The sequence below is a fragment of the Aythya fuligula genome, chromosome 9 (assembly GCF_009819795.1).
Source record: "Aythya fuligula isolate bAytFul2 chromosome 9, bAytFul2.pri, whole genome shotgun sequence".
NCBI lineage: Eukaryota > Metazoa > Chordata > Aves > Anseriformes > Anatidae > Aythya > Aythya fuligula.
In genome coordinates this window covers 5187326-5215030 of record NC_045567.1, presented here as the reverse complement: position 1 = coordinate 5215030, position 27705 = coordinate 5187326, and the positions used below count along the sequence as shown (strand labels likewise).

Here is a 27705-nt window from a genome sequence, read left to right as displayed (position 1 = left end):
ATGGGCCGCCTGCTGCGGGCCCTGCGCGGCTCCCAGCCTGTGGCGCGCTTCCAGCGCTGCTGCGGGCTCTTCCCCGCCGGCGATGCGGGCGCAGGAGGAGGAGGAGGAGGAGGAGGCGGCGGAGACCCCGCCGAGGAGTCCCCGCTCCTCGCCGCCTGCAACGGGGCCGCCGCGGGGCCGCCGCGCCGCCGGGGGGGCAGCGCCGGCTGCCGGCCGCACAACGGGGTGCGGGGCGGCCGCGGCTCACGGGTGAGTGCGGGGAAAGGGGAAGGGGAAAGGGAAAGGAAAGGGAAAGGAAAGGGGAAGGGGGGGCCGTGACTCAGCAGGGCCGGGGGCGGCCGGGGGATGGGGGAGCCCGGCCGGGGGTGCGCGATGCTGCGGTCCCCGCACGGTGCCTGCCGGTGGGTGCGGGCTCGCCCCGAGCCGTGGGGAGCCCTCGGCCGGCCCTGCCCGCTGCCTCCTCAGCGTGGCTGATGGAGCGGTGTTGGCACCGAAGCTCTCCCCGGGGTAATGCTCCGCCGGCAGGGACGGTCGCTTCACCTGGAGCGATCGCTGCGGCTGCCGCGGCAATAAGGAAAGCCCAAAGCGCCTCGCTGGAAGGGAGAATGCGTCCTGCCTGGGCACGGCACCGCGCCGTGGGAGCGGGAGGGCCTTTTTCCACCTAAAAAACTCACTGCCCGGTCCTGGAACGCATTGAATTTAGATCTCAAGGAAATGGAGAGGGAAGTAACAGCTTGACAAGTGTTTAAGGGTGGCGTTAGAGCTGTTAAGGAAGGCTCCTGGCTCTTGCGGAGCCCGTTTCTGTGAGGAGGGTCTAATGCACCCCCGGGAACGGGCCCTGGCAGCCCCAGCAGGGGGGTTCGGGATTTCCATCCTGGTGCAGAAAGCAAAGTTGAGCGTGGCTTTTCCTTACACCAAACAAACGTCCTCCATTCTCTGTTGCTAAATGGCCTGGGGTGGCCTTGATGAATCTGGAAAAAAAACACAAACACAGGTTTAGGAGCCTGCTACGAGTAGCAAAGTCCTCAGCTATAAGCTTTTATGATCAGTGATGTTTTCTTGCTCTTTGCTGTGGGCGTTTGCAGCAAGGTGCCAGAGCACCGCCCTTGTGGCTCAACCCCGGTGACCCTGGTGGCTCAGTGCTCAGCTGGGGCCACCCCTTCCTGAAGCCCGGGGACCCCAAAGGCTGTGTTAGTGGGACAGATGGCTTCCGTGGTGTAACAACTTCCATACTACTTCATCTTTCTTGCAATGATACAGTAGTCTGGAAGCTCTCAGGTTCTCCTGTGTGAGCTGTTGTGCGACCAGGAGGTTGGTCATACCTGTAGAGCATGTAATTGTGTGCTGGAGTGAGGCTGCTGGCCAGCTGCTGGGGCTGCAGCAGCGCCATCCCCCTGGCACCCACTTTTTCTCTTGGGCTCCCCATCCGAGGTGGGCTGGATGGGGGTAGGGGTGCTGAGGGTGCAGCTGGTGCTGGTTTGGGAGGGGATGGAGATGCCTGGCAGGGTTGGATGCTCATGGAGGAGCCCGAGGGAGGGCAGTGAGATGGGACTTGGGGGAGAGACATTTAATTACCCACATGTTTGTTGCTGGTGCTGCTGCTCATGGTGTAGCAGTGCCTTCTGCAAGGTATCACCTGCAGCTGATGTGTTCTTTAAGGCCTCGTGGCTGCTCTCAGCAGCACTGTGGCTGGCTGTGCTCCTGGGATTCATCCCTCAGCCCCATCCACCCCAGGAGCTGCTGTGGGATGGCAAGGCAAGGAGTGACGTACCTGGATGTAAAGTGTTTCTTAAGCATTGGATCTGCTGCTTAGTCCATGCTCTGTGTTCCCTGCCAGATCAGTTAGAACCTCCCCCCCCGCTTTTTTTAAAAACAAAACAAAACAAAAACAAACAAACAAACAAACAAACAAAAAAAAAAGCAACTTCAAGTGAAAACACTGATATCTGAGGATAATTCATGGTGTTGCTAATGCAATGTGCTATTTATGCCCTGGCTCAGGCTTAGTATTGAACCCAAGGGCTTTAATTGACGGTACTGATGGGTTTTATCATTACAGAAGACAAGACATTAACTTCTTATAGTTACAGTGTCTCTAGCTAGGACTTCTGCACTCCTTTCTACCATTAGTCTGATTTACAGGGAGTCTACATCGGAAACTGGTTGGAAGGTATTTGTCCTGATTTTTTTTGTTGATTCTTTAAGTTTATATACTTGTAAGTTGTATGTAAACAAGTACTAACTTTCCAAAGGCTTCTTCAGTCTTTCAGTGAATAACTAAAAAAATGCTTTGTGTATTCGAAAAGCAGAGCGCTGCTTATCTGTAGGCTCCTGATGGAAGCTCTGTCCTGAAGCGGATATCCTGAATTAAAGGCAACAGAGGGGGGAAAAAAAGGAGGGGGGGGAAATCTTATTTCAAGTTTTCTGTAGCGATTTACTCATTTCTTCTCCCCATTTCCTTTTCCGAGATGCTTTATCATCTCCTGCAATCTCTCTTTCAGACTGTGAAGGAGCACAGTTCATATTTACTCTGCAGTTATACCTTAACTGCCAGAACTGCTCCGGGCGGTGTGGTGTTTGCAGGCTGCCTGCTCGCCGTTACCGATCGCACGGCTCTGCCTCGTGCGCGGGGACTGATGGCAGGGAGGCGAGGGTAAGGGCAATGGAAAAGGTGGATAAAAACACGCTTCCATCTGGAGGTGTGGGTACTTGCTGGCAGCACGCAGGCAGGGTGCCTGGCAGCCTGACACAGACTTGTCCCGGAGCTTTGGGGTCTGTCTGCAGTGTTCCTTTGCAACAGATTTTGCATCTGAGATTTGTTTGAAGGTTCCTCTGGAACCACTGAGGTTCATCTCCCACTGAGGGAAGTTTGTCTGTAAGTGCAAGAGGCTTTCAAGAGATGACTGTGACTCCCTTTTGGCGCTGGCATACAGCCCCGTCCCAGACGGGATGGCTGGAGAGCTGTGTCGAAGCCTGGCACGTGCCATCTGTGACCAGCACTCAGTGACCTGGCAGATCTTGCTCTAGAAGCACCCAATGCTAATAAACATTTGTGAAACTTCACTCGCTGATGGTAGTAGGGATTGTGTGTAGCTGTATGGTGCCGTTAGGGCTGCTGCTGCTGGTGTGGGGGTACAGGAGGGGCTGTGGTGGTGCTGGGACCGGGCGCTTCGTGACTCAGCACAGCCTGAGTCATCCCTTTGGAGGCTGCTGGACCTCGTAATGAGGAGCTGTCAGGATCCTGGGATTAATTCCCCTGCTTGGAGGCAAGCCACTTGCTGCTTTATAATTCTGCTGAATGTCTCAGGCCATTAGTTCGGCTATCAAGCAGAGTAGGAGTTCATCTCTTGTCATTTTCCTGCTCTGTATCTCTGGAGTCTGGGGCAGGCTCCGTGGGCAAGGGGCCAGAGGAAATCTCTTCTCCTGGAAAATTCCTTTGGACAGCCAGTTCTTACATTACCTCCCGTGCGTGTTGTATGGGAAGCACTTACAGGTCATCTGGGCAGTGGAAGGGGACTATTGCCTGCTATGGCCTTGCAGGCAAGTACATCTGAGGCCTTAAATGTCTGGACGGTGTTGTCTAAAGCAAGAGAAACATTTAAGTATTTTTTTTTTTTAATAAGACTATTCAGGTTCCTGCTTCATGGGGCTCCGTATCCCTTCCATGTAGTTGGCACCTGTAATTTATTTTTTCCAAGGTAAACAGCTACTGGTCTAGATTTAGAGGTACACAAATGCTTTCATGCAGGGTTATGTTGCTAATTTATTACCATTTTACTACTACTTTAGTCAACATATATTGCTGGATTAAAAAGGTATTTCATCGGTCTTTTTGGAAGCAAGTGGCAGCGCAACGTCCTGCTGTGGAGCTCCTCGAGCCTGGCAGCACAGGTGCCCACGGGGCGATGCCACGGCTCCAGCAGCACCCTGTGTCTGTCCCTTTTGCAGCTAGTTAGACCCGATGGGGTCTGTGTGCATGTGGAGGGTGTGCAGGTGCCTCGCTTCGCAGGAGAACTTGGTGTCAGGCACCGAAGCTGTGCCACAGGAGAGCAAAGACCAGGCTGCCGGGTGCTACAGGAGGAGCCCCTGGGGGAGCAGAAGGGACGTGACCCCATGGGGTCAGTGCTGGGGTGAGCTGGCATGGGGAGAGGCGTTTGTTAAGCTCCATGCTGCATGCATCCCATCTACATCTCTCATCCCAAGTGGCCTCGGAGCTGCCTCTGCAGCCCTGGCTGCTGTTGAAACGCCCCGTGCCTTGCTGGGGGCTGTGTGGCTGCCACCACGGCTGCCCAGTGAACCCCAGGCCTTGCTCTGCCCCTCGCTCCTCCAGGAGCCTGGCTGCTCCGTGCCTCTCCAGATAGACTTCTGCTGTGGAAACGGTCTTCGGCTGGGTCCATCGTGCTGCTGGGTGGGACGAAGGGGTTCATTTTGGGAGCAGTGCTGTGGGGCTGCCCCTTCTCTCCCAGACACCCCAGCCCGGGTGTCCGGCAGCCGTGGCAGTGCTGGGATGGCTCTGACTCGGGTCACCTTGGCAGGGAGTCGAGCAGGAGGCGGTGGTGTCAGCTCCCATCCAGAGCTGCTGCTGCTGGTACTCAGCCTGTGGAGTACAAAACGCCGCTGAGTTGTGGAGGAGTTTCTTGATCTGCTTTGTGGCTGGAATCCCTGTCCTCTTGAGCAGTCAGTAATTTGTCTTCTTGGGTTCTTTCCTCTCTCCGCAGGTACTACTGCAGCTATCTAACCCCTGAAACATCTTCCTCTACCACTTTGAGGCGTAGGCTCCGTGGTATACCTCATGAAATTGCAGTGTAATTCTGGAGAATTAAAACGCAATTATACAAACCTGTTCTCCCACTGCAAATCAGGGAGGAAGGGCAGCCTTTTCCTTCTGTCTTTCCTTCTCCTGCCTCTTTTGTGCCCCGTTCCTTCCTCTTTTTGCACAAGCCAGTCCTCCTGGAGTAAGGAAGATGCTGAAGCCCTTGGGAAGCTCTCCCTCTGCCTCCATCAGGGCTCCTGGAGCAGCTCGCATCCAACCTGCGTGACCTCTGGCAGGGACAGAAGGGCTGGTGGCTTGCTGAGAGGATGGAGGAGCTGAGCTAAGCCTTCCCAGTGCTTGTGGATAAGCAGCTGCTATGCATAAGCAGTGCTGGTGCTGTGCACCTTCCTTGGCAGGAGGCTGCTGTTGATGCCACTTGTCAGTGGTTAAAACCAGAAGCTGAAGAGCTGGAAGCCTGAGGAGTTCCTGGGCAGCTAGAGTAGTGATGAGAGGGACAAGGTCCCACAGAACATAGGGTGCTGCCCGAGTGATGTTAGGAGAAAGGGAATGCAATTGTGGCACCAAGACACCATTGTGTGGGGCAGATCGGATGAGTATGATTATTAACGATATCTAGGAATCCCAAGTGTAGGAGCTGGTAGGAATTGGGGTGTCAGCTCTCCAGGCATCTGCTAAGGAAGGGATTTATGAAGTTAAGTGGCTTGGAGTTGTTGGAGTGCCACAAGGAACCTCTTTGGACAGAAAGCAGTGAGTACGGAGGCTCTTCAGAAGAGGTTTCTTAGCCTCGTGGGAGGAACCAGCTGGAAATGTGAGTGTGGGGGCTGCTGCTGGAGAAATGGAGTTAGGAGGAGCTGGAGGACAAGAACAGAAATCAATATCATCAAGTTGAAGGTAGGGTTGAGAACTGACTGCTATGCAATGCCTTTTGATCCAGGGGTATCATAAATATGAGATGGCCTGCAGCAAGCAGCGGAGCCTCCATCGCTGGTGTCGGCGAGGACAGGTTAGAGCCTGCTATCAGTGACGTGAGTGCAATCTGTCCGTCCTGGGTGGACAGACAGACAGGGCTTCTGCTCATGTCTTACAGGAAGCAGTGGGTGTCCTCCAGCTGGCTGCAGGCACTGTCCTCCACGAGAGATCTGCCTAGTTGGCAGCCACTGCCTTATGTCTCTGAGAGACTTCAGGTTTTTTCTTTTTAATTAAGAAAGCTTTCTTTTAGGAAGATGATTCTTCTTCCTTCATCAGTTCTTCCTATTAATTGCTAAGCAAGTCCTCTGTCAGCTCTAGTCTCACCATATTCCATGCTATATTCAAACAACCCAGCAGATTGTTATGTCTATTTGTGCCTTCTCAGTGAAGGAAGGAGGCCTAATTATGTTGCTTCCAGAATGATGTACAGAAATATATAATTAAGCCTGCATCCCAAGCACTAATCAGGGCGGAAAGGAAAAGCATCTGAAGATAAAAGAGCTGAGGTGTCTTCTCTTCTCTGTCCTGGGCCTGTGCTGGCCATGCTGGTGATGACATGTGTGCCTCCATCCTTTGGGGATGAAGGGGGAAGGTGGGATCAAGGCGTGATGAGAGCCGCGAGAGACAGCGGCTGGGGAGCTGCTAAGACACCTTGCTGAGAGCTTTGCATAATGGCTTTTTGACTTTTTTTTTTTTTTTTTTCTTGGTGCTTGGGATGAATTAAGCTGCTGAAATGCTACCAGAACTCCCCCTGACTTTCAGACTGCTGCTTTGTCTGAGAGCATTGAAAGCGCCGGGGCTGACTGGAAGCTCTCCCACTGTCACCTCTTGCATCTGCATTAAATGATGATTCAATAAACGATGATTCAAGGCTGTCCCTAATAATTATGCCATCAGTGCATGCCCCTATAAATACGTGCACAGCGGCTGCAGGCTGGGTGATGCCTATTTGCGCACTAACCGACGGGGCAGACGAGCCATTTCTGGGAACTTTGTCGCATTTAAAGAGGGTTTTCTCCTGCTTGGCTTTTCTCCATCCTGTAGCCTCTCAGGTTTCAGTTAGCCGCAGGTCTCTCTCCAAGGACAAGGACACTGCACAAACCTGGGCAGCTCTCGTACCCTGGCTGCGTCACGTTCTGGAGAGGGGGAATCACAACCTAATTAGAAGTGCCTGGGCAGAGCAGGGAGCTGCACACTCATGAGTTTGGTTAGGTGAGATTTGTCAAGCCTTGGGGCTCCTTATGTGCATTTTGTAGGCTGTGTGCCACTGCTCTCCCCTCTCCTATCTTTCCAACATCTCTGCAGTTGTTTCCATGCTTCTGTTCCTCACGTTATTGCTGGTGCTGTGCCCTCCATCCCATCCCTGAGAGAAGCTTATGGTGCTGCAGCCATGCAGGGCCCCTTCCTGGGGACACAGCCCCCTTGTCCTGCCACCATCCCACCTTGGGGCAGCGAGTTTCCAGGCTGGCGCTGTGTTTCCCCCCAGTGTTACCCCCCCAGATTTATGCTCTGTGCCATATTGCACTGCAGGACCAAGCTGTCTGGTTTCTACTGTCTGCATGTACAGCAGGGGCTTCTTTCTGGGGCTTTTTTCATGTGCCTTGTCTTCAGCAGCTTCTCTAGACTTCGTGACTTTTTATAGTGTAAAAAATCCCCAAAGTGAGAAGAATCGCGATGCATTCAGTAGGGTCTCTGGGGGAGAAATTCCCAACCTTCTGCCAAGTTTCTGTTGCAAGTGAAGTCATGTAGCGATTTCAAGAACCTTAATTAATCGTGCTCATCTCCTGAAAGATCCCAAGTAACTGAGAGCTGGTATCAAAACGCTGGTTAATGGTGTCTCTGGGTCAGGCTCTGAGCCCTAGGGCTGGTGCCTGGAGATGGGGCAGAAAAGCCAGTGCCCGTTCAGCTCTTACATGGGAGATCCTACAGGACTGGGAAGAGGGGTGGAAGAGGGGTTTCCCACCGTCAGTGTGCGGAGATGGGCAAGTTGGGCAGAGCTGTAATAGCTGCTCCTGTGTGAATATTTTGGGCAGGGGCTTCATTCAGGGAGACTTGCACACTCACGCGCATCGCTTATAATTTGAGCAGCTGATTTTGTTCCAAGTAGATGAGAAGGGTCATTTGTTTGAAATTATCTGTCTCCCGTGTCTGGGAATGCTGCGGCTTGTTGTACTTTTCTTCTGAAATGTTCTTAAAATTCTGGCTTTCCCTACAGCCTTAATTACTGCCCATTAAAAGCTCTCTGCTTCTGACCGAGTAGTGACGGGGACGGACGGAGGGGCTGACTCACTGCGGGTGCTCTGAGGTTACGGGAGGCCGCGAGTCACGGCAGTCCATGAGGCACAAACTCATCTGCTAAAACTCAGTCGTGTAAAAATGTGGGCTGAGAAAACCTCCGAGCGTTGAGAGATGCTAAACCTTCACCCAAATTCACACGCTCTGTGAAAGGCAGCGATAGTCCCTTCTGTCAGAAAAAAAGGGATGTGGGGAGTAAGCGTTAGCTGAGGGTTTGTGGGCTGCTGTCCAGAGGCACGAGGAGCAGGCTTGGTGGGCTTTCCATAATTACGACTTTAGGATCATGAGGATTGTGAACTTTCATTGCCACGCACTCTGAAAGCAAGCGGAGCTATTCCGAGATGCCTTTCGCGCCTGTCCTCTGGCTGCTGCCGTCACCTGTCACGGCTGTGGGCTTTGTCTTGCACCTCGTTCAGAACTGCTGGTGTGTTATTAAAAAAAAAAAAGTGTTTAAACAAGTCAAACTAGCAAGTGGGAGATGACTTGTGATGGAGGAGAAGAGAGAAAAAGAAAGGCTTCTAAAAAGCAGTGTGGAAGGATTTGGCCCTGCCTTCTGCCACCAAGTATTTTTAGCTCCAATTTCTTTTAGAACCTGAATAATTATACAATTGCTTTTTTTCCCCCCTACAAAACAGATTATTGTAATTAGGAAGTTTTATCCCTCACCCCACGAGGTTTCAAGCAGAAAAGAATTACCGTGGGGACGTGTCTGCTCATCTCTTATCTAAAGCCTGTAATTCCTGGGGCGCTGGGGACTGCCGCCTGATGGAGGAATTAACGGCGCTGGCAGAAAGCGTTCTTCGGGGACCCGCAGATATGACCAGAGATGGTTTAATGATCTCAGGCAGGAGCATCGCAGCTAATTGCACCGGGGGTGTTCTCTCACTGGTGTGTGAGGCTCGAGACGTTTCAGCTGAGAGCTCCATCGGTGCCGGTAACTGAGCTGCCACCTCCAGCACTAATGCATGGGGGAACGCTCCCGCAGCCCGAGCACTTCAGAAGTGTTGACTCATCTTTTCTCTTTATTGATGCAAAAATCAATTTAATATATTTTTTTTTTCCTGCAGTAGGTGAATGAATGCAGTCTTTTTCCATCCTGCTTCGGTGGTTTTTAGGCAGTTCGCCTCATCTCCGTACTGAAGGCAGATGAAGGGACTAGAATGTCTAATTGCTCTCAAAATGAGTCACAATTGGATGTCTAGACTTCCTAGACAATTCTTATGCTTTCGCACTGTCATGTAGGATGAGGCTTTTTCTCTGGTGGATTAGGCTCACAATCAGCTCCAAGCATGATAGCTTTCCTCTGAGCTTTAGGAGTTTACGTCAAAGCTCTTTTACCTAGGGAGTCTCTGAAACCTTTGTGTTCCCTTTGCAGCCCTAATCTGTAGGATGCTCTTTCAGCCCCTATTTACCCAGCCAAATCCCATGCATGTCTCTTTTTCTTAGGAGAGATGAAGAGAGTTTGGCTCTCTTGCCTCCCAAATCCTCCTCGTGTATAGCTTTTGCCTCCCAAATCCTCTTCATACACATCGTTCCCTTTTCTCCAGAAGCATACAGGTGTTTGCATACAACCTGGCTGCATGCTGCAGCAGGACATAGCAGGCTGCTTGGTGATGTCCCAGTCCTAGATATCATCATCAGCAAACCCTCGTGTCCTCTGTGCCACATGCAGCTCCGTGTGGCTTCCCAGCTCCGGCGGGCTGCCTGCCACTCAGAAGAGAGAAAAGTAAAATTTCCAGGCCTGTTGAAGTAAATTTGTCTGACTTAATGAGGCACATTTTAAAAGAAGCAGTCCAGTGATTCCATTTCACTTATTTCATCTCAAAACGCTCTTCTAGCAAAAGCAGTAGTGGCTCTTTTTAACTGCAGATGTTGAAACTTGGAAATAAAAGCATCAGTGCCCTTTTATTAAATGTAGATAATTTGCCTGGAGCAAGGATTGATCTGATCTCTGGAAAACCTTCGTAGATGTGACTGCTGCCCTTAATTAGTCCTAATGGATTTCTGATCTCTGCTAAGTGTAATTGAGTTGTTACAATGGTCTTTGAGTATAAAAATTGAATTTTTTCTTGACATTTGTTCTAACAAATTATTTAGTTTAGGGGTTGGGAACCATTACAGTGAAATTCCTTGGATGTTTGATATAGTTTTCTAACTCATTAAACGTTTCTAAAATCCTGTTGTTTGCAGGGCTGTCCACAGAAATATGTTGTGAAGAACTACTTCTACTACTACTTATTCAAGTTTTCAGCTGCTCTGGGTGAAGAGATCTTTTATATCACTTTCCTTCCATTTACCTACTGGAACATCGATCACTCTGTGTCCAGAAGGATGATAATCATCTGGTCTGTAAGTATTTAAATCACTTAAGCACATACTTAATTCTTTACCTGTAGCAAAAGGGTATTTAAGAGTAAGAATAACCTTTCAAACAAACAAAACCTCTTCAAACAAACAGAAGAACCCAACATTATTTATGTGGTTCAGTGTCTTCAGTCTTGCTAGGGTGAATGCTTGAACATGGACCTGGCAATATCTTTGACTACTGCTCCCCTCCTCATACCTGGGGTGCTACTTGCAGTGTTGTCTATCAGAAATACTGAAGCATTCTCAAATCAGCAGGCTTCAGCATTGCTTCAGCCTTCCTAAATGCAGTGGGTTTCTCTTCTGGCTCTGAAAACCAGTGGGTAAACAGGCACTTTATTCTATACAGGAACGTCTGTTCTGTCACTGCCACTGCCCATCTTGATATTTATTACATCTTTGCCCAAATAAGATTGTTTTAGACCAAAGAAGGGAGGTAAGAAGCATGGTGGTAAGAAGATGATGGACCCTGGAGATTTGTTTGTCAGTCTACACTGATTTGAGAAATTGAAACTTGATTAAAACTTGGATGTGATACTTAGCTTTTTTCATTACAACAATGCTTCTCCTTGACTTAGTCAATTCTGGTTAATAATATCCTGACTTTTGTCCAAATAACGTGATTAGAAATAATAAAAACAACTTGAATTGGGTCATACATTTAAAATGCATCCAGTCTTGGATGGAAGGCATCAGTTCTTCTGTGCCAGTAACCCTAGTCAATAATTTTTTATAAAGAGAACAGGAAAAATAACTTGCAGATGAAATTCAGAAGTAGGTGGACACTGTGTAATTAGAGCTGGGTTTTGGCCAGGAGTACACCTACTGCTTCTGGAAGTGTGCCACAGAATGATAATTGGTAGTCACTGCCTTCTGGCTTTGCATATTGCTCAAAAGTGACTCCTCCAAGCTGCCTGTGTGCCTCTGAAGACTTGCCTTGCCTTTACCTGGCAAGGAGGCTACCTGATTACTGGCCAGATCTAGCCTGGCGTAATTAGAGTACACAACCGTCTGATGTTATGCCTATCAACATTATTTCTCAGTTACCAAGGGAGTTGTGGGGCTGCCTTTTTATACTGAAAAGGGGAAGCTGTTTCACATACACAGATGTTGGACAATTTGTAGCTTTAGAAACATTTTAATTATATTAAGTATGAAAGGGTTTGAAGTATTGTGTAGACTTGGCATTAATGTTATGGCAAGCTCAGCTGGATGGCTTGCTTGCTTTTGAGCAGGAATGGGTTCATGGTGCTGTGAGGGGTCTGGGTCGGTCCGAGACAGCTCGCTAACATGTGCTACGGCAGGATCGGGATCTGAACACACTGCTGTTTCTGTGTAGATGGTGATGGGATGCAAACAGCCACAGAGGAAAATAAAGGTATCCCAGCGGTGTCTAACAACAGCTGCTAGCAGAGCAGGGAAGGCAGCCGCGAAGAAAGCTGTCTGTGCTGAGCACGGGGCAGGCACACCGAGGCTGCTGTCCGATGGCACGGAGCAGCTGGAGTGCAAATGATAGAATTGGGGTCCCAGGCTGAACCAGGGGGATTCTTCCCTTAAAAGTTAGAAGTATTAATGCTGTTTGCAAGGCCTACACGACATCTTATCTGCGATAGTTTCTGCAGAGCCAATCACCCACGTTCAAGAAGGATAAATTCCAGCTGGAGCAGGGCCAGGGATGGCTAGGGAACAGGCTATTTTCTGAGCAGAGGCTGAAAGCTGAGATGAGCCCCTAACCAAATGAAGTCGGGGAGAGAAGGATGCTGGCTGGGAACGCCAGGGGAGGGAAGGAGCTGCTTGAAATAAAAACAGTCACAAGAGCAGATGTGTGCAAGGTAGTCGTGAATAAGCTACATCTAAGCTGGAAGCTTTGAAACACAAGGGCCAGGCTCATAGCTGCAGGAGGGCAGTAAGGAGGATCGTGCAAAGTGCATCTCAGCAGCAGGTGAGGCTGCCCTTGGTACCTTGGTTGCATTCTCCAGTCCTAGGCCCTCAAAACCAGCTGCTTGTGTCGGTTGAGTGGGGTGGCTGTGGGAAATACGGGCTGCGGTCACATCCAGCTGTTCTGGGGGCTTAAATCATGTGTGATGCTTCCACGGTGCCCTTCTTATGGGGATTCATAGCACATCCGTGGGCTTTGCCTTTTTCTTCATGGGCAGATGAGTGAAATACCTGCCTGGTGTCTGAGAGCGAGGTGCGGGGCTGGTGCTGAAGGCATCCCGACGTCTGCGCGTCCCTTCCTCAGCCCTTTGAAGGGGATGCTCCTCAACCTGCACAAAGGTGGCTTTGATGCTTCGTGCTCCTGCTTCAGCCAGGAAATCTGGAGGTGGAAAGCAGCTTCAAATAAAACAGCTTCAAATAAAACAGCTCTCGGGCATGCTTTAAGCTCGCCACATCTCAGCTTAAAAGGTGGAAGCTCACTTGAGTACTTCTTTCTTCGGAGTGCGTGAAAGTGAAGTGTCCCCACACCTCTTTTAAGCCCACGGAGCTGCAGTTTGCACGATATAAGTAACAACCGATTGTACAATATAAAGAACCGCCCAGCATGGACTTTGGGGCGGGTGGGGAGCTGCAGGTGTGCCGGGGTGATAAGCGAGCGGCCGGGTGCCTGCGGCCGTGGGCCTGGGGACATCGCAGCCTGCTGGGTGCTGGGGCTCCCCAGCCTGCCCGTCCTCACCCTGGGTGGCTCTCAGGGGGCGCACAGAGCTCCCCGAGGGGCACCTTCCTGCTGCAGCCTCATCTGCCAGCCCAGGCTGCAGGGGCTGCGGGCGGCGCCGGCTGGGTGCTTGGCTCAGTGCCTCTGCCTTGAATCAAAGTCACGCCTGCCTTGACAGCCCTGGAAAGGAGCTGGCGCTTCCAGGATGCAGTCTTTGCCTCTGCTTGGCTAATCTGCTGCAAACGCCAGTTTATTATTAGTGCATCCTCATTTTTTTTTCCCCCCTCTCCGCGGTGTTCCTGATGTGCTCTGTTGCTCCTATCAGCACACAGTGAGTATGAGGGAAAACAAAAGGGACATCACTTTCAAGCTGTAAGTTTCCTTCCTGGGAAGGTGACAAATACCTCTGCAGTCCATCCAGGGTTTCCAGAGCCAGATCACTGAGTTGCTGTTTCAGAGCTGAAACCGGTGGGTCCCGAGTCAGGCTGGCGCGGCAGGAGCTGCCGATGCCATTTGACCCCGCACCTCCAAAATTTCATCCCGTTAGCAGATTGAGAGCATGGCCAGGAGAGCTGCAAAACGGTGAGTTTAAAAGGGATGTGTTCTGGTGCACCCTTGGCAGACCAGGTACAGGAGAGCGAAAGGAGGAACCAGCCTGACTGCTCCAGGGAGCCTCCCTGCGCCGAGGCCGGGGTGGAGGCCGGGGCCTGGCACGGGAGGAGGACGTGCCCCGCTCCCCACCCACACCTCCTGCCAAAAGGTTCAGGTGGGAATGCGTGCCTGGAGAGGGACCGCGTGTGACTGGGAGCAGGGAAGTCACAGGAAAAGGACCCAGAGGCTGCTGTGCTGCTATAGCAGCTGCTGGTTGCGTTCGTGGGGTGAAATGCGAGGCTGCTGACCCACGGCAGCAACTGAGCCTTGCCCTGCCCACAGCGGGGAAGGACTTTGCCTGGTGGGCAGCATGGCACGGGGACAGCCCTGTTTGTGTTGCTTCTGGCACTGCAGGACAGCCCCTGGAGAGGGGGACAGCAAGGAAGAAGTCTCTCCCCAAGTGTTAGTGCTTCTTGTCTCAGCCACCTTCCTGCACGTCCCCTCCTAGCTATCCGCAGTTAATCACGTCCTGCGCCATCCATCTCGGTTTTGACTTTGTTGCTTCAGTAATGGAAAAGTCTCCAGGTTCAGACAAACTTCCCCATTCAAAAGCAGAGGTACTTTTTAATATGCAAATTAAAATTATTTACACTGAAGATGCCTGCAAATGGTTTTCCACCAGCATGGCAGAAAATCGCTCTGGTCTGGGGCTGGTGCTGGGTGAAACACAGCTGGTACCAGAGCTGTGGAACAGCACCGGGAGCCACGGCGTGAGACAGGAGGTGGACACAAACGTCAGTGATGGAAGGAAGAAGCAAACAGAACAGTAGAGCATAAAGAGATGACTTGCTTCAAGGTTCCTTTTCTTGTCCCTGGCCTACAGCAGATCAAATGATGCCTGTTAGGCTGTTTAGGTTTGGAAATGCATACCCATGCTGGTGGTCGGGTGCTGCAGGGCCAAGCCTTGACCCACTGTCCTCTCTTTGTCCACAGCCACCGTAAGTGTGTGGTTTGTCTCCTGTAGGGTAGGCTGGGAGCTGCAGCAAAACCCCTCAGTCCTCTGATCCCGACTTTGTGACCTAAATGATCCTGAGTTACTGACGTTCTGAGACTGGGGTAATTTCTACCCGTATTGAATGTGTTCTGGGCCACCAAGGGTGTCTGGTGTTGTGCAAACAAGTAATTCAAGTCAAGTCCTGTGGGGGAAGCTTAGCTCTGTGTTCATCTCCAGCCTGTCTCCATGCTCACCTCTCCATCTCCCTTCTTCTTTCCAGTGCTCCAATGTTTATGATTAGAGGGTTTGTTACAGGGCCTTTCTCATCTGCTACGTTGGAAAAAGCTGCTGCAGGCTGCTTGCTTTCTTTCCTGGGGCTGCTGGAGAATAAATCCAGAATGACAGAGAAATAAGGTCAGGAACTAGTGAAGTGTGGCGTAAGAGAGCACACCGCTTAAAGGAGACGGGTGCTTTCTGTCCTCAGCAGATGAGAGCTGCCTGGAGCACAGCTCAGACGCTCCCTGCTGTGAGCCCGTGCTGGTGTGACCCCCGCAAGGCAGTGGCTGTCCCCGTGGTGTCCCCACACCTTGTGGGGCTCCGTGTGGCGAGCCCCAGTGATCCTGTGCTCTGCCTCACGTCTGGGAGCTGCTTGTTGGAGCAACCCGTCGGCTCAGCTGGTGGGATGTCCTGCTGCACCCGTGGGTGCTGCTTCTGCTCCCCGGTGCAGGACATTGCACGTGAAGCCCTGTGCCCGGGGGAGCTGAAGGTGAGGGTCTGGCACTGCAGAGAGCAGCGCTCAGCCTGAGCATGCTGGGCTCCCCTCGCTGCCCTGCCGAGGCTGTCTCACCTCTCCCTGCCGTACGTGGCCACACAACGTGTTTTTAAAAAATATACAAGGGCCAGGAATTATCCTGCAATGAACAGAAAAAACGTGTTGTGAGAACACCTGGTGTTTTTGCTTACCTGTTCCCCTGCCAGCAGCCGGTGTGTTTGTGGCTATCAGGAGCCCAAGTACAGCCCTCATTTCCAAGGTGACTCACTTCCCTTTCGGTAATACATTGGTGTATTGGGGCTAATAATACTTCTACAAGTGGAAGTCATTAGAGAGGACTGCTGATAAACTGGCTTGTCCGACCTTGCCTCTGAAGTGGTATCACACCTGGTAGCCTCAGAGCTTTATCCTCTGCTGCAGAGTGCTTCTGCTTTCAGCCCTGGCATTTGGTTATCGTGCAATGAGTGGAGGCTGCTCGGGCTGGCTGGGTGTCAGGGACTCCCCTCGGTGTGTCCTTTGCTGTAGGGAGGATGAAGGAATGTGGAACTCTGTTCTTTTTTCTGGGTCTGCTTTGTGAACCCTCAATCTCACCATTCTGCTCTTAAGGTGAAAGTATTTTTTAAGTGGCTGGTGGGAGAGAGGGATGCAGTGCAGCTGGTGGCGAGCATGGCAGTGGATGGGCGTGCTGCTAGCCACGTGCCAGAACAGCACAGCCTGGGAAGGATGGTATTTTAAGAGCTCTCCTTTCCTACTGGAAGTGCAAGAAGCAGAACAGTGAGCTGTCTCGTGCAGCAGCTTTCATGACAGGTGTCAATTACCCCGATCTGTGTGCTAAAAAAGAAGTTTTGAGCTGCAGAGCTTGCTTTGCACGTATCTGGGTGTACTATCCGGGGAGGGGTGGGGATACCAGAAAGCAAATGTCTTCCTTTTTGTTCGTGTCCTTGTTGTGCTGCCTCTTGCGCCTGTTCCCAGCATTAAATCCCTTTGGGATCTCGCAGCACTCACTCGTGCAGGTGTCGTCTCAGGTGCCTCTGTGCCGCAGGACGGGAGTTAAAAGGGACGGGTTGGGGACTTACACCTGGCTAGTGTGGGACGGGAGCCAGCTCTCCTCGCACTGTGCTGCTGCGGTGACTCGTCAGTGAGCCCTGCTCATGGTCCCAGCTGTGATCGGGTTACAGGGCTGCATAGGAAACAGCTGCTGCCTTCGCTGACCAGGATAATGGAAAATCCTTTAATAATTCACAGGATGAGCTCTGCTCTTGGGGCGGTGGATTTTGCAGCAGAAAAGCTCAGATAGCCGTGGTTCTGGGGTGGGCAGAGTGGAAATTCCCTGTGCGGGCTGACAGCCTGTGGCGTTTCCTCTCCCCAGATCGTGATGTACATAGGGCAGGTCTCCAAGGACATCCTGAAGTGGCCTCGTCCCCTCTCACCACCTGTCGTGAAGCTGGAGGTGCGGACGGATGCGGAGTACGGGATGCCTTCCACCCATGCCATGGCAGCTACTGCCATCTCCTTCTCCTTTCTCATTGCAACCATGAACCAGTACAAGGTAAGGGCTAAAAAATGTTAAAAAAAAAAAAAAAAAAAAAAAAAAAACAAAAACAAACATAAACAGCAACAAAAACCAAGCCTGCTAGTCTCCTTCCAGCAAACTGCAGAAAACTCCACAAATCCCAAGCTGCTGCCACTTCCAGAGGAGCTATGTTCATTTCCACTGCTGCACACTTCTCCCTGGGATCTGTAGCTGGCCGATAATGGATACGAGAATAATTTGTGTGGCAGTCTCCCTGCTTTAGCACAAACCCAGCTCAGAGATGCGGTTTGGAGGCTGTCACTTTCCTGGTGACACTGAGGGAACCGTATGTCACCTGTTCTTGTCTGATGCAAGGAGAAGCATCCTTGGAAATGCCCTGACTATCGCTTGTGTTAGGCTAATAGTGCATAACACAATTTAAAAACCTGTTTATTGCAGAAGTAGCATCAGTTTCACTGCACCGCTGCTGTAGGCTGCTTGGGGTGATCCTATAATTATTATTTTTCCCAAACCTTCAACCTTTCATCTTTCTGTAAGCTTTTTCCTGGAAAATCTTTACTCTGTGATGGTCATTTTGATGTCATTTTATGAATACTAACAGGCATTTCCTGTATTTTAGCAGTAATAACTTCCTGGCTGCATCATCTTTAAGCATGGTTCTTGTTCTCCTCAAGCATATTTCAAAGATAACCCCCTATAATCAGTCCAGAGGAATCATGGCCTGGCTGGGAGATCCTCTGGGGTTCCTCGGAGGCCGTGCTGCCAGCTGTCAGCTCCCTGCTGGCTGTGCTGCCCTCCAGACGCAGACGTGGAGCTGCTCGCAGGGGCTGAGCCTCCTGGTATAAAAGCAGCACGTCTCCTCTGTTTGTTGGGGTGCGATACATCACCCCATCACCCCTGCCTGTGGTACTGTGTGCAGGGTCTGCCAAAAAGACCTGGGCAGCACTGCTTTCTCCTCCTTGGTTGATAAGCTGGGAGTGGGGCTCGCAGCTCTTCACAGGCTGCCTTGTGCTTGTTGGAAACTGCTGTGAAACAAACAAAGCTGCTGCAAAATAATTAAATGGTTTAATTGCCTCCATTAAGAAGGACAGATCTCCCTGTGCATTACAGCGCTGTCTCCCAGAGCTGCCCTCCTCATCAGTTACTGGCCTGGGCCAGCTCCCAGGCTGCAGGGGGAGCAAAGTGGGCATAAATAAGCTGGGGGCTTGGAGGAGTGAGGCAGAAATAGCACTGCATGAACTGGGGGGGCATCTGCAGTGGGGCACGACCGAGGGAAGGCTCGGCAGGAGCTGGTGTGCCCAGCGGTGCTGTGGGAGCTTTTCTGCACTCACCTGCAGCCAGCCTGGCCAGGCGTCAGGCTCTGGGGAGGAGGAGGAGGCCGGGTTACATTAAGTGAATGCATCTCACTTTTTAAATTTTTTTAATCCTCCAGAAAACTGCCCTTTAGAGAGTGAAATGAACCCATTGGGATTGTTTTCAGTGGAGCCCTGAAATGGGATTTGAATGAGTGGAGTGAAGGGCTGATGTGTTCAGCTTATTCTTTATCTAATGTGATTTTTTACAGAAAGAATGTTGATTTATTTCAACGCTTCTCCCCGTGCTAGCAGCCAGCCCAGAGAGGGAATTATGTAAAAGCAGCTTTGTAAGGGGCTGATTAAACCTTAAACGCTGGAGGGAAGAGCGGCTCTGATGGCTCTAGCAGCTGGATGGCAGCTCCAGCCCAGCCATCGATTTCCCCGGCCCCGCTGCCGCAGCACGATCGATCTCCGGGCAGACAGCGTGGCTCTCGGCTCCCCTCGGGCCATGAGGCAGCAGCGAGACCTCGGGGATCGCCCGCAGGACGCGCTGCCCCTCTCCTCTGGAGGCCCACAGCGCTAAGGCCTCGCGCCAGGTGGATGTCGAGGGGCAAAACCCTGCGGGTGCCACCTATTTCCCAGGCCTGCCCCTGCTAGGATCTCTTTGGACAGCTCCGGTGTGTGAGGCCGCAGGCTGTTTGATTTCCCAGCTTGATTTTTTGGACGTGGGTAATGTCCTAACCTGTGCACTTCTCCTTCTCTCTGCAGTACCCCTTCGAGCTCGGCCTGACGGCAGCGTTCGTCTTCTCCACGCTGGTGTGCCTCAGCAGGCTGTACACAGGGATGCACACCGTGCTGGTGAGCCGCGCTGCCCCAACCCCTGCCCTCCCTGCCCTCACCCCGTGCACGGCGCAGCTTTGGCCCTGTGGGATGGGGGGCTCGCCTTGCCTGTGCCGCTGTGGGAGTTTGTAAGCTGTGCCTTCAGAGGCAGCCACGGGGAAACCCAGGAGCTGCATGAACCCTGTTCAGCCAGCAGCCTCCTCTGGCAGCTGGAGATGCGCTGCTTGTTGGCTGCATGTGAAGAAATAGTGCGTTTTTTTATAACTAATAGTGATGCTATAATAAGGCAAATAGATGAGCGTAAGAAAGAGAGCCCTTTGTGTGATGGTTGTCTATAAAATATAGCCTGACCTCCCTGCCCAGGCCTACTGGATCAAAACAGTATCTTAAAGCTGATCTGGAGCCATCCTTTCTTCACCAGTGACCTTAAGTCAATCAGGGAGAATTCTTGGCATATTTCCCTTGCCGTTCCACGATAATGAAAGACTCCTCTAAATATAGATGGATTTTTAGGGTAAAGAAGAAAAAGTCCTTTGTGCCTCTGACACTATTAAAAAGGGCTTTAAAATTAAGAGGGGGGTGAGGGGGGGGGGAAAAGCTCCTTCGTGTCACCGTGAGAAATGCTGCCTTTCAGAGGGCCGAGCATCCTTCGCCAGGGGCTTCTCTGTGCAGGGAGCTGGGGCAGCGCTGGGCAAGCTGCATGAACTCAGCCTCGCACCATGCATCGGCCACAGGTGCTTCTGGAGGGAGGATTGGGGCTTGGGGCCGTGCCCCAGCTGTAGGGACAGCGTGTGGCTGGCCCGAACAGCACCCCGTAGCCGCTGCTGGTGGTGCTGCCTCCTGGCTTCTTAACCGAGCTCGTCCCAGAAGTGAATACCGAAGGGTATAATTAAGCAGTCGTAATGTTTTAGTAAAGCAAATGAAGAGGTAAAACGTATCCACGTGGAGCGTAGCTGGATTTTTCCATGTAAGGACCCAGAGCACTGAGGGCAAGGCGGTTCTCCTGCGCTCCACTGCGGCTCTGGCTCATGCTGTGGGGCAGCCCCAGCCCTAAAACGAGCCTGTGTCAGCACTGCTGGCAGTGCTGCTGGGCCGGGGGGCCTCAAAGAGCACAGCCACTTCACTCGGAAAGGGGTTACCACTAAAAGCCCTCTGTGGATGCACTCAGTGGGGTGAGGGCTGTCCATGTTGCTGTATTCACACCAGAAGGAATACGATGATTAGAAGAAAGGGAAAAAGCACCAGTGGCCTCAGCTGTTACCAGGAGCTTCTGCCTTGGAAAGGGAATGGAAGCAACACAGTTGCCTTGTTCAGAGAGAATTTAATTGCAAAACCTGCCTCTGCTGCCTGAGAGCATTCCCCGTTTGCAGGAAGCAGAGGAGAGGCAGGGTCCGTCGCTTCCTTGTGTGTCTCCAGTTATGGGGCCCAAGGAGGTGAAAAGTGGGAATGGGAGTTACCTGGAAAGGGAGAAGCAAAAATCTGGGTGCACTTTGAAGCAGACAATCTGTGATTTTACTGAGATTATTTTTGAGGAAAAAAAGCAATGGGAGAAAGTAGGACTGGGGTTTGGTGGTGGTGGTGGGTTGTCTTTGTTCTGTTTTCCCCCAGACAACTGTATTTTGGAAATGTATGTATGTATTTCCTCTCCCTCTTAAAACCATGGCCCGGTTTTTGATCCCCATCTCAGAGGGACAAACAGAGTTTGGTCTCACCACTGCCAGGGCATGTTGGAGTCATCCGATGTAGGAACATCAGAGCGATGGTGTTCTCCTTGGCATGCAGTATCCCAAATAGATAGGAGAAATACCACAGCAGATTGTGTTCATATGATCTGAGAGCAGCCCCCAAAGCAATGTGGCAGGCTTTCATCTCCCCTTTGCCCTTTGGGGCCAGCAGTGGGACCTTGTGAATGCACCACGCTGCTGGGTTTCTCCTGGCTGCAGTGCAGACAGCGCCGTGCCCGGCTTTCCCTAATGGGAAAGCAGTCCTGCCCAGTGCTGGGGAAGTCAAAAGGATGCTTTTTATCACCAAAAAGAAGCCTGAAAGCTGTTTCTGTAAACACAGGTAATTGTTTTTTCCTTTTCTGAAAGCACAGGGTCAGGCTGATGCCTTTATTTTGCCCAGAGCACTCCCCTGGGGATGGGCTATGTTGTGATGCTCACCCTGCTTGTTTTCCGTGCTTGATCACGGGCTTTTAATAACACCATTCATCCTGAAATTATCTTTAAATATTGTAAAGCTGGTAAACAAGCAGTGGCACTTCACGTGCGCTAGCAGTGCCGTCCTCATGGGATGAAGCACAAGCAAGGCATTTCAGGGTGGAAGGGGAAGCATCGCATCACATCACACTGGTGCTGAATGAAGCCAGGGAGCTCAGGCAGTAAGTGGCTGCCTACAGAGCAGAACTGCTTTCTCCTTGATCATTCAGTCAAAGTGATATTTTTGAGTGCGGCTGTGTTTGGGGTGCTGGGTTGACGTTCTGGGGGCTTTTTTGGTGCTCCCCGTTCCAAGCAGCGGCATCAGCTTGGTTTTAACAGGAGGCGTACATCAGGGTCTTGTCTTGCCTTCAGACAGCCAGGCCACGTGCTTTTGCAGTCCTTAAAAAAATAAAAAATAGTGCTGTAAGGCCTTGAGAAATAAAATCAAAATGGAGGAGAGGGGACGAAGAATGTGCTTCTGCCAGCACTGGACATGTCCCCACCACAGGGAGAAGCACAGTGTGGAGATGTCAGAAAAGCAATTTTTCCTCTCAAGACATCAGGGTAATCCTTCCTCTGCTGGTCTTCCCCCTTGCTGGACAGAGCAGGGGGAAGAACCATTAATCCTGCACTGCCAAATGTCATCCTACAGCCCTGGGCTGGGGCTTGGCCTTGGCACAAGCCTGTCCCCTGCGATACTGGACCTGAGGGACAAGCGAGGTGCGTCCGGAGCCTGGTGGGGCCGTGGGGCACGTCCCACCCTGGCTTCAAGCTGTGTTTGCTAAGGGCCCTCCAAAAGGAGGAGGGCCAAGCCTGTATACTGCAAGCAGTATAAACCACTGCCCTCTGAGCTCTTTTGGTTGCACACCCCTACCAGTAAGAGATTTTTGACCATGCACCCCAATACGTGTGTATTTATAGGTTATATACATGCGCTACTGCACTAATGCTTGTGCACATTACAACATACACAGAAATAGAAGTGAAGGGTTTCTAATTAAATTAGCACCAAAGAAATTAGCGCTACTTTTTGAATATATTTCTACCAGTAATAAATACACAGATTTCCTTCCCACACCCATTTGGGGAGCTTTAATCAGGTCCCTAAGCAGAGGGTGACGAAAGCTCCAGTGCCAGAACAATGCGGGTGGCAGCTGGGGAGAAGGTGCAAAATGCAGAGGTGACTGTGGAGGTGGAGCCTGTGTGTTTGGTTAAATACTTACAGCTGGGACAGAAAAGCAGGTGAAGAGCTGCTGAATTTCTGTCCTTCATCACACAGGGAGGAGGCATCGGGATGTCAGGACTCCTCCTTCTAGTGTAAGGTGGACGGATAGCGGGGTGGGAAGCGACCTGCACAGCAGTGGTGGGGTTTGGGGATGTCTGTGCTGGGAACAAGCCCCAGCTCCTCTGAGTCAGTGCCGTGTGCTAGCACCAGGCCCAAGTGTGTCTTGGTGTGTAAAATCCTCATCTAAAAGTTGGTATCAGAAGAAGGATTATTTTGTGAAATATTGACACCTGATATTATTTTACATTTTAGTTATCTGTAAACAACTTCGTGTATTTCCATGGCTATCCTAATGTAATGGATGAGGAGATAAACGTAGGTGGAAATCTGTGTGAGGAACGTGCAAAATGGTACTTGGAGCTGCTTAAAACCAAGTGTGCTGTGAATTCATTACCTGGTAGCTGTGAACAGCTGACGTTGGGGTGTACCTGAGTAATGCTCTTAGCAGGAATTCATTAAATATTTCAGTTGTGAGCAAGTCCTCCCATTCCTGCGTAACCAGCAGTGAGTTCTCATCAATAATTCATGTTGCTCTGTGACCAGGCATAGAAGTACTCAGCTCTCACGACCTGCTGGGGAGGGCCCAGCCTTGGGAACAGGACATGATACGGCTGTGTGGGGTTAGCTGTAGCACGGGCAGTGGATTTCTTGGTCAGAATACAAACTCTGTTGCATCCCGAGCCATACCTGGGGCAGCACGGTGACGCTGCTTGCTCTGCTCTTTATTCACCTGCTTTCACACACAGCTGCTGTTTGGGGCTGCCTTCCGCCCGCCTTCCCAGCACGGCTGTTGACAACAATCAAGTTCTCCAAACACCCGGTTTGCCTCTGTTAATAAATTAGGTTTTAACTACGGGCTTGCCTCAGGCACTTTAGTACCAGCCAGATTTCGGAGGCTTGGGCAAGAGCTCTCTCACGGGCTTATTCCTGCCCACAGGTGCCCAGCTCTGGCTGGGCTGGTGGCGCTCATCGGCGTCCTTCTGTTGATGCAAAGCGAGCAACAATCTGGCTGTGATGGAATTACCTGTAGGATTATGAGAGGAAGGTTTGTGCTGAGGCAGCTGATCATAACGTTGTCTGTGAGATGCACTTGGGCATCTGCTTCTGCTGTTCAAGTGATGTACAGAGTGCCTGTAAAGCATGACGGCAGGGGAGAGGAAGAGTCTCTTGTTCTGGGCAAAAATGAGTTTGTTCCGGGCAAAAATGGGGACCCCACTGCCAAGCCTGGGAGCAGCCGTGTTACTGCCCGAGCTGGGAACTGCTGGGTGCAGAGGGAAGGCGACTGAAGCCAGAGATGCTTTCCCCTGGTGGAGAGCTGGAGGGGAACAGAGCCACCCGCTGACAGCACGGGGCTGCTGGGGTTGGGAAGGGAATGGAAGGGAAGCATCCTGGCTGCTGTGGGCTTGGAGGCGATGGCAGGAAGCTGGTGGGGGGGTTGTGGCTGTGTGAGCCTGCACCTGAGCAGGAGGTGGTGGTGGGAAGGAGCACAGAGGGTGCTCGTCGCTTCTGCCTCATAGCTGTTTGCAAAACCCCCCCTCACCCCTTATCTGTGAACCTGGAGGTGCTGAGGTCAGGCAGTTCTGCTGCTTATGAGTGTGGGTGTTGGTGTTTGCAGTCGTCTGGGAACCCATTTGGCCTTTCACCGAGCTTTTGAACCTGATCTCTTTCCAGGACGTGATCGGTGGGGCGCTGATCTCGGCTGTGCTGCTCGTGCTCCTGTACCCTGCGTGGGACAGCATAGACCACCTGCTGCTCACCAGCCCCTTCTGCCCGCTGCTGTCCATAGCCGTGCCTCTCCTCCTGTGTTACAACTACCCCAAACTGGACTATTACAGCCCGACCAGGGCGGACACCACTACTATTCTGGGAGCCGGAGCTGGAGCTACTGTGGGGTTTTGGTTAAATCACCAGTACGCAGCACCAGCCTACAGCGGCGAAAATTTGGGGTTTCCTCTCATTACCGGTATGACAGTGGTGCTCGTGCTGGCCAGGTTCTTCACAGGGCTCTTTGTTATCCTGCTGACACGTCAGCTGATGAAGAGCGTGGTCCTCGGCACGCTGTGTTACTGCTACAAGTTCCCCATCAGCGACCTGGAAGCCCGGAGGAGGCTGGAGGTCGAAGTGCCCTATAAATTCGTGACATACTCCTCAGTGGGCTTCACTGCCACCGTCATCGTGCCACTGTTGCATGGGCTGTTAGGATTGATTTGAGCACATTTCCCTCCTTGAAAAGTAAATCGTAGCATCACCGTTTCAGGGAGAAGTTGTTCAAGGCGGGTAACTTGATCAAAAAGCATTCGTGCCTTTCTGCGCTGACCCCAAATGCCCCTTTCTGAAGACTGAGGGGAATCACCGACCACAAATAACTGCGATAGTGATCCCTGGTGTCACCACCCCTGTGACAGAGCCCCGTGTTCCAGATGAGGTATGTGCTTGTTGCTCTTCACACCGGCTTCTGATAGCCAAGCCATTCCTGCAGGCCTGGTTTTGCCCATTGCAATCCCATTTTATTTAAAAAAAAAAAAAAAAAAAAAAAAAGGAAAGCAAAAGAAAGAAAAACCCAACCCAAAGCATGTCAAGTGATTATTAACATCTCTCTCTAATGTTAACCAGCTTCCAGGAAGAGATTCTTGTGCTGTACAGCAGAGCAGAGTTACCGCAGCGGTGAGGCTCGCCTTCAGCCTGCTTGCCCTGACTTCACTCCCTGTAGGGCCGGGACGAGGCTGTCCCCATGGTGCTGGGGTTGGGGGACAGGCAGTGCCCTCAAAACGCCTCATGGCTGGTCTGGGAGTGATCAGGGTACGGCGAGAGGTGGTGCTGAGCTGCCCTAACTTGGTGGTGCTGCGCAGCATTGCCAGTGGTCTTCCACACACCTTGCAACACCTGTATAAAGCTGTAGGATGGCAGTTAGGGCTGCCGGGGCTTTCATTCTCAGGCTGCACGTTGGGAAATGCGTATCTGCTCCAGGACCCGTGAGCTGTTGGGAAATACAGCGGTGAACGTGTTCTGCTCGGCTAGGGAAGCGTAATGCTGCAAGGATGGCCGCCACGCCTTCTCCTGCCAGTGTGTGGTAAAAGCGTTTTAACCATGTACATTTGTGTTCTTGGCTGATAAAGAATAAATAAAGTAACTTGAAGAATGTAAAGGAGGTGCTTTGCCATCCCTTGGCTGCTTGTGCAAATAGAATCAAGTTCAAAAACCGTAGCTGGAAGTTTTGGCTGGCCGGCTGGAGCACTTGCAAGAGCTGCATGGCTTTAAAATCCAGGCAGTAATCTCCAGAAGAAGTGCAGGCAGAAGCGTTAGCCAGCTGTAGATTTGCCCAGGCTGTGGCTCAACTATTTTAAAAGGTGTGTGTGGACACGTCTGTCTCCACATGTGCATGCGAACAGCTTAAGCAAATTTTCCAGCAGGGCACGAGCGCGCTTGCACCATGTTCGAGCCACCAAAGCTGGTGGGTCCCTGCTCAATCGGGATGCTCTCGGTCTTCTCCTCGTACCCCACCGCCAGAGAGTGTCCTGGCTCTGGCCCCAAGGATGCTCTCTGATGCCTGCTGTGTGGGATCGGAGGCACGGCAGCTGGGCAGGAACTGGGAGAAGGCTCCCAGCCGGTCGGGGGTGGGCCCGCGGTGGGGAGCGGGGTGGGTGCGGCGGGGACGTCTGTGCAGGTCTGTGTGTAAAACTTCACTGCTGAATCACGGCTGTCTTATGCTATCAGAATTTTATAAATTATACTTGATAAATCCAAGCACTTCCATGTTAGATACTAAATAAATATTTTTATCTTTTATAGCATTCACCTGCATGTGGTTCGTGCGGTACATGCAAGCTGTACTTGGTTCAGATTTTAAAATACAGATATTTTGCAAGAGTTGGTGTGGCTGTGTTCGTCTTGTCCTCTGTTCCCACTTGTAAATGACTGGTTTGAGGGGAATGGCTCGCAGTTTGATAAGGCCCCCCCATACAACCCCCTCGTGATCTTCCAACACAACGCTCGCTCTGCTGGAGGCAGAGGGAGAGCTGTTGTGGTGTGAGGCATTGTAAGATCTGAGGAAGAACAGAAAACCTGAGAGGACACGGTACCAGGGACCTTGGAGGGGAGTGAAGACTCCCAGGACAAAAGAAGACTAAACAAGGAAGTCATTAATAGACCTAGACACTGGAAATTTGGCAAAACCCTCTTCCTTCTGTAGTTTTGCCAGATGAAAGATATCGGAATGGGTTTATTTTCCGTAAATAAACCCATTCTTCACCTTCTTCCACCGTGGCTTTTGTTCCAAAAAGCCAATGCTTGTCCAGGCGTCGACAGCCCTGAACACGGCGCTTCTGCAAAGCTTGGGTGTCGGAGCCGGAGCAGCCCTGCGGGCATCGCGGACAGCAGGGAGCAGGTTCAGTGGCCCTGAGGAGGCTTCAGACTGAACCTCACTGCTGACTCTGCTCTTGGCGAGCAGTGCTGCTTCTGCGGCATGGAGCTGGTGTCCTGCTCGTGGAGTGCCCGGCACCGATATGAAACACTGCGAGCCGGGAGAGCTGATCCCTGAAAGCCCTGCAGCTCAAGCCCCTAGTGCCAACCTAAGCCTCACAGGACAGTAAATTGACAGGAGAATTGGGACCCCCAGAGTCAGAAAATCGTGCGTACAGAAGTATATTTAGTGCACACAAGTATGCCTGTACTCTGCTGAAATGCAAATCTGCCTTATTGTCGTCCTAATCCCCATGCATGACACACTAATAAACAGGGTTTTTTAATTCTTACCATCTGTGGCACAGATTGCTTCCCACACTGCGGGCTTGCTTGGTTACAGTTGTGTAGGCATCGGGGAGAGAGCTCCTGCACGCGGCAAGCGGGGTGATCCCTGGGGAGGCTCGGGAAGGCTGCAGCGTCCTCACTCCCCACGTGCACTCGCGTCAGTTGTGCAACGCCCGTGCTCACATTTCACGTCTGTCACGCAGGGATCGGTACAAAACCGCGCTGCCATCGGGGGGGAGCCGCAGCACTCCCAGCTGGGTCGCTGTCGGGCATTTCTCCCGATGTGTTGGCACTTTGCACCCCGCAGCCTTGCTGGCTGCCCCCCACCTGCTGAGACGAGTGGCAGAGCTCCCACGGAGAAGCCCGCAGGGTTCCAGAGGCAGGGCTGTGCCGGC

At 51.8% G+C, this 27705-nt stretch overlaps 1 protein-coding gene across 2 annotated transcripts; it reads left to right on the top strand.

Moving 5' to 3' along the window:
- Positions 1–26434, top strand: SGPP2 (sphingosine-1-phosphate phosphatase 2). 2 transcript variants are annotated; one of them, XM_032193371.1, is made up of 5 exons: positions 1–249; positions 10229–10387; positions 16782–16961; positions 19010–19099; positions 24236–26434. In XM_032193371.1, the coding sequence occupies exons 1-5, from the start codon at positions 1–3 to the stop codon at positions 24773–24775; spliced, it is 1218 nt and encodes a 405-aa protein (XP_032049262.1). In that variant the 3' UTR covers positions 24776–26434. The 2 variants fall into 2 exon arrangements, with proteins under 2 accessions (XP_032049262.1, XP_032049263.1); XM_032193372.1 differs by lacking the exon at positions 1–249 and adding an exon at positions 2113–2170.
- Positions 26435–27705: the final 1271 nt, after the last annotated feature.

Coding starts and splice junctions, on each gene's coding strand:
- SGPP2 (XM_032193371.1), top strand. CDS start 1: ATGGGCCGCCTGCTGCGGGCCCTGCGCGGCTCCCAGCCTGTGGCGCGC. Junction 10,388..16,781: donor GGATGATAATCATCTGGTCT/GTAAGTATTTAA, acceptor TCCTCTCCCCAG/ATCGTGATGTACATAGGGCA. Junction 16,962..19,009: donor CAACCATGAACCAGTACAAG/GTAAGGGCTAAA, acceptor TTCTCTCTGCAG/TACCCCTTCGAGCTCGGCCT.